Below are 5,952 nucleotides of genomic sequence, written 5' to 3'. Positions count from 1 at the left end.
GCAAAACTTAATCGTCCAACAATGACCTGACATATTACTTGCAACAGCTTAGCTTTAATGTCCATACTCAGAGAACTTTCCAGGTCGACACTTGATTGCAGTACGTGTGTAGGGAAGATCAAAACCTTTCATCTTACTACACGCCTTACCCAGGGGAAAACATGTGCATCTAAATCGGGCACCGTTCCTGTTGGAAATTGTGTATGGTAAATCATCTATTGGGGAGGATGCAAAGAGGAGGGGCTTCTTGTCTGATCACATGGTGACTAGCGATTTGTTACCATTTTTGTTGGGGTAATCCCGTTTTGTAAACTAGGCGTAGCGCACCACCTTGAACTGGTCTTGTGCACACAATACGTCAATTCCGACAAAGTGCCATCGTTGATGGTTGTCGCTTGAGTGTTTTGCTGAGGATCCATCTCAACATATCCTGTCGGGCCTCTGTAAAAGACACTAGAACCAAAACCCAGCCGAACAGTAAACCCTGCTTAAGATGAGTGTTTCTTGTACCTTTAAATTCTAACACCTTACCGTTGCCAAGTCGCCATCAACTTCAACCTATCAATCAACTTTTACAATAGACTTACAGCGCCCTAACTAAACCATATAAGATTTTTTAAAGATAATCTCAAGCTAAACGAGAAGATACTGATTGTTTGAGCGGTTATTGTATATGCACAAAGCAGTTATTCCCAGTTAATCAGCATAGATTAGCACGGGATAAAACCGTTACCTTCAAGTCCCAAAGTCAAACGAACAAGTCTGCTTCATTACTTTGTCCTACCTTATTCAAGTCTCCGCAATCCAACATATGAACATTTATAATTACTTAATCTTAATTAAACCCAAATTTCCCAAGAAACCTAGCTAAGTTTAGGTGTGACTATAGAAATGCAGTCGTCTATGAAAAATGAAAGCTGTCAGACAGATAACTTAGCCATCCCCTGCTCTAGCTCCCAAACTGATGATTTATATTTACCCTGCTCTAGCTCCCAAACTGATGATTTATATTTACCCTGCTCTATCCACCAACATATTACTCACAAAATAAATTTTTGTGAAGTATACACAATTCTGGATGAAAAATCGTAAGTCACGCCCGGAAAACGGACAACGTGTCTCATTGTTTTACCTCACATTGTTGTACCTCACATTGTTTTACCTCACATTGTTTTACCTCACATGTTGTACCTCACTTCTTGTACCTCACTTGTTGTACCTCACATGTTGTTCCTCACTTGTTGTACCTCACATTGTTGTACCTCACATGTTGTACCTCACATTGTTGTACCTCACATGTTGTACCTCCCATGTTGTACCTCACATGTTGTACCTTACGTTGTTGTACCTCACATGTTGTACCTCTCATGTTGTACCTCACATGTTTTACCTCACATTGTATCTCATTGTTGTACCTCATATTGTATCTCATTGTTGTACCTCATATTGTATCTCATTGTTGTACCTCATATAGTATCTCATTGTTGTACTTCACATGTTGTACATTACATTGTTGTACCTCACATGTTGTACCTCACATGTTGTACCTCACATGTTGTACCTCACATGTTGTACCTCACATGTTGTACCTCACATGTTGTACCTCACATTGTTGTACCTCACATGCTGTACCTCACTTGTTGTACCTCACATGTTGTACCTCACATGTTGTACCTCACATGTTGTACCTCACATGTTGTACCTCACATGTTGTACCTCACTTGTTTTACCTCACATTGTTGTACCTCACATGTTGTACCTCACATTGTTGTACCTCACATGTTGTACCTCACATGTTGTACCTCACATGTTATACCTCACATGTTGTACCTCACATGTTGTACCTCACATGTTGTACCTCACTTGTTTTACCTCACATTGTTGTACCTCACATGTTGTACCTCACATTGTTGTACCTCACGTTGTTGTACCTCACGTTGTTGTTCCTCACATGTTGTACCTCACATTGTTGTACCTCACATTGTTGTACCTCACATGTTGTACCACACATGTTGTACCTCACGTTGTTGTACCTAATGTTATATCTCATTGTTGTCCCTCAAACCTCAGGAATGTGGTGGTGCTGACGTCGTGTCGGACCCAGCTCCCATCTCGCTCACCTTTGATTCCAGCAACAGCAGCTGTGGTCGAGGACGCCTCGCTCTTCGTCATGGACGGTCTGCAGGCCAAGGAGAAGAGTGTGCTCCACAGTCTGAACGACAGTCTGCACAGCGACGCTGACAGCAGGAGGGCGGCAGACACGGACGACGACAGGCACACCGAGGACAGCACGCGCTCCAAGTCGTCCATGGTCACCAACGTCAGCAGTGTTAACTAGCAGACAGGCAGCTGGCGCAGAAGAAGACAGTTTTCCCACTGCAAGTTTATACCTTCCCAACGCTCAGCTCTACTGCACCTACCTACGTCCCGGACGTGGCGAGGCGATTGACCATCGAATCCCCCCTGGAAAACTTAATGATTCACACCACATACGAACGGCCTAACCCTCTCCAGCCTGAACTAAGGGGAGAGTTTGAACTCACCAGTAAAAAGCAGAGAATCTATTTGGGAGGAAAGGAAGATTACATCGATACGGAGGGTACGCGGAGGTTGGTCTGTGAAACGGAATGTTTCACGTCCAAAGACCCTTTGACTCAAAAAGACTATTGCAAAGATTTTGGGGAAGGTGTTGAAATTGAGATGTTACACTTGCGAGCAAAATAAAAGCATTTTTAAATCAGAAATTTAGAATTTTTTGTTTAAAAAAAGGATTAATTGTGTAAGAAAATTGATCCTTAATTAGTAAATATAGTCTTATATTGATCCAGTTTCTAAAATATCTCTAAAAATAATGTTTGGACAAAACATCCACGTTTAACTTTGCTACATGTAGCCAATAATTTGCATGTCTAGAAAAAAAAACCGCACAGTATAACGCGGTTTAGCAGGGCAAGGAAACAAAACAAAAGGATAGAGTGGCCTGCTTAAAAGCGATGTCATTTTAGGGGGTCTACCTTTTGGTAACGATGTCTAACCATTAGAGTTTCTTTCATGCATTTCTTCGGTCTAACCCCCCTTCCCCCGAACGAAATATAATTTATATAGAAAATATATATTTTTATCACTATCTTCTTTTTACCCCTCCCCCCCCCCCCCCCCTTCGGAGAGAAAGGTCTGGAAGAAACACCGCTAACCATGGTGATGGTTGAAGGGGCTAAAAGCTGGCAAAAACAGAGGGACGTCGTTTACAGACGATTTTTCCCTAGAAGCTAGCAAAACTTAATCGTCATACAATGACCTGACATATTACTTGCAACAGCTTAGCTTTAATGTCCATACTCAGAGAACTTTCCATGTCGACACTTGATTGCAGTACGTGTGTAGGGTTATCGCGGGAAGATCAAAACCTTTCATCTTACTACACGCCTTACCCAGGGGAAAACATGTGCATCTAAATCGGGCGCCGTTCCTGTTTGGAATTGTTTATGGTAAATCATCGAGTGGGGAAGATGCAAAGAGGAGGGGCTTCTTGTCTGATCACATGGTGACTAGCGATTTGTTACCATTTTTGTTAGGGTAATCCCGTTTTGTAAACTAGGCGTAGCGCACCAGCTTGAACTGGTCTTGTGCACACAATACGTCAAGTCCGACAAAGAGCCATCTTTGATGGTTGTCGCTTGAGTGTTTTGCTGAGGATCCATCTCGACATATCCTGTCGGGCCTCTGTAAAAGACACTAGAACCAAAACCCAGCCGAACAGTAAACTCTGCTAAAGATGAGTGTTTCTTTTACCTTTAAAATTTTATTTTAACACCTTACCGTTGCCAAGTTGCCATCAACTTCAACCTATCAATCAACCATTTTACAATAGACTTACAGCGCCCTAAGCCCTAAACTAGATCTATATCAGATTTTTGAAAGATAATCTCAAGCTAAACGAGAAGATACCGATTGTTTGAGCGGTTATTGTATATGCACAAAGCTGTTATTCCCAGTTAATCAGCACAGATTAGCACGGGATCAAACCGTTACCTTCACGTCCCAAAGTCAAACGGACAAGATTAATTACTTTGACCTACCTTATTCAAGTCTCCGCTATCCAACATATGAACATTTATAATTACTTATTTAAACCCAAATTTCCCAGGAAGTCTAGCTAAGTTTAGGTGTGACTATACACGACTTACAACTAACACCCTACTTGAAAAATGCAGTCGTCTATGAAATATGGGAAGTCAAATCGCAAAAGGACTGAGTCACCTAAAAAAACAAGAATTTCCATATGTGATCCAGAAATCGTCGCTCCCCGCCCACCAAGTGACCCCTGCCCCGATGACACGAAACATGGGTGCATGAATAAAAGTATATTTAACTCCTGCTCAGAACCGAGAAGACCGCTTGTCGGCGATAACGTTCAAAAAGAGGACTTCTATACCCAAGTGATGGCATCAGACATTACCCGCCCAGACGGCACGCAGACAGGTTCCTCGCTCCGACTGAGAAATCCCGAACTACCAACACGATGTGGCGACCGGTCGAGGCACAAAGCCGGCAGAAAAAACTGGGATGTCTACGCTGGCTGTGAATGCCCAAAGAAGTCCCATTTCGAGGGGGAGGAAGACTTTGGTCTACAGGTTGACGCGCGAGACCTTGGGACCAGCGAGTCGGTGCAGACGGGCTCGTCCCTAGCAGACAATGTCCCGGGTAGACATGACACGCTCAGGTGTGGCAAGTGGCCCAAAGACGGTGATGTGTGCGACTGTCCCAAACAGTTTGTACCCAGCGTTCCGTGTCGTGAGAACATGTAAGTTTGAGATTCTAGTCTAGTGTGAGCGGGTGCAAGGGCTTTGGGTGGCACTTTAAAAACTACATGGGGCGGTGTTTATTGTCCGCGAATTTTGTATCCCGGAATGTTGCTCCCTGGGTTTAGTAAACGGTATTGCTTTTTCTCTACGTGTTTTTACTTGTACAATTAGATTCTTGCTTTTAAATGACCTCGTGCCCCAAACAGGGAGGGGAGGGCATCGGACTTTGTGAAGCGTGTGAAGTGTTGAAGCTTTTAAGTTGTCCTATTAAGCTTCTTTTATCATATTGTTCTAGTTATTACACCTAATAATACAAAACATTTTTGACTCAATTTACTGTATACCACATGTGCTAATAAATACATTCCCCGTGTAGGGATGGCTGCATAGGATTCAAACAACAGGTGATAGCCTCAGATATACAGGTAACCAATGGTGTACAGACAGGCTGTTCACTAACCATGCTGATTCGGTGCCCAGAATACTGCAAAGAAGGTCAAGTGATTCTCTTTGGCTGCGCCAACCGACCTCCAGGCTGCAGACCCAGCAGAGTGTACATCAGCAGTGAGCAGTTCCAGCAGTGTGAATGTCCAGGTCAAGCACAGCCCAAGGGTCCCAGCAAACATCACAGCACACAGGTCAAGGCCACGGATATATCACCAAGCCAGGGTGTCCAAACAGACAAGTGCCTGTACCTCCCCTGCATCAGCGCACAAATATTCAAGAGCAGGGATTGGGAGGAGTGTAAGGTGTGTCAGCGCACATCCAATGGCTCCATGCCACAGCAGGATGTTTCCCTACAAGTTTACACACTGGAAATCAGTACCTGCGATGACACACAAACCTACGAACATGATGTTGATAAATGTATGCCACGAAAACGACAAGTCTGTAAGAAAAATGGTCAGAAGATTGAACTCACAGGAAAAGCCAAGAAATTTAGTGCTGATAACTGTTCTAAACCACACCCACAGTCCAACGGCCCATTAGTGGATAATGAAACCCAAGTCAAAGCAAATGACATCAAATCTACTTCAGGCCAATAAATACTAGCTCACAATACCATTTCACAGTTCCAAGATCTGGCAAGTTTTAAATAACATTTCTATTGAGACCTGTATTTAAAAACTGAACAATTCAAATGTGT

At 43.2% G+C, this 5,952-nt stretch overlaps 2 protein-coding genes across 2 annotated transcripts; both read left to right on the top strand.

Annotated features, from left to right (window-relative positions):
- Nucleotides 1–374: 374 nt before the first annotated feature.
- On the top strand, nucleotides 375–2,708 carry LOC131939797 (uncharacterized). Its single transcript, XM_059298304.1, has 2 exons — nucleotides 375–1,088; nucleotides 2,071–2,708. Exons 1-2 carry the CDS (start codon nucleotides 892–894, stop codon nucleotides 2,336–2,338), a joined length of 465 nt encoding a protein of 154 aa, XP_059154287.1. The 5' UTR covers nucleotides 375–891; the 3' UTR covers nucleotides 2,339–2,708.
- Nucleotides 2,709–3,634: 926 nt separating this feature from the next.
- On the top strand, nucleotides 3,635–5,869 carry LOC131939804 (uncharacterized). Its single transcript, XM_059298320.1, has 2 exons — nucleotides 3,635–4,804; nucleotides 5,182–5,869. The coding sequence occupies exons 1-2, from the start codon at nucleotides 4,209–4,211 to the stop codon at nucleotides 5,849–5,851; spliced, it is 1,266 nt and encodes a 421-aa protein (XP_059154303.1). The 5' UTR covers nucleotides 3,635–4,208; the 3' UTR covers nucleotides 5,852–5,869.
- The last annotated feature ends 83 nt before the right edge of the window (nucleotides 5,870–5,952 follow it).

This window comes from Physella acuta, unplaced genomic scaffold (genome assembly GCF_028476545.2).
Source record: "Physella acuta isolate Inbredline_101_S28 unplaced genomic scaffold, ASM2847654v3 ptg000294l, whole genome shotgun sequence".
Lineage (NCBI taxonomy): Eukaryota > Metazoa > Mollusca > Gastropoda > Physidae > Physella > Physella acuta.
Note: the sequence above shows the minus strand (reverse complement) of the source record. Positions and strands in the feature narration are given on the sequence as shown.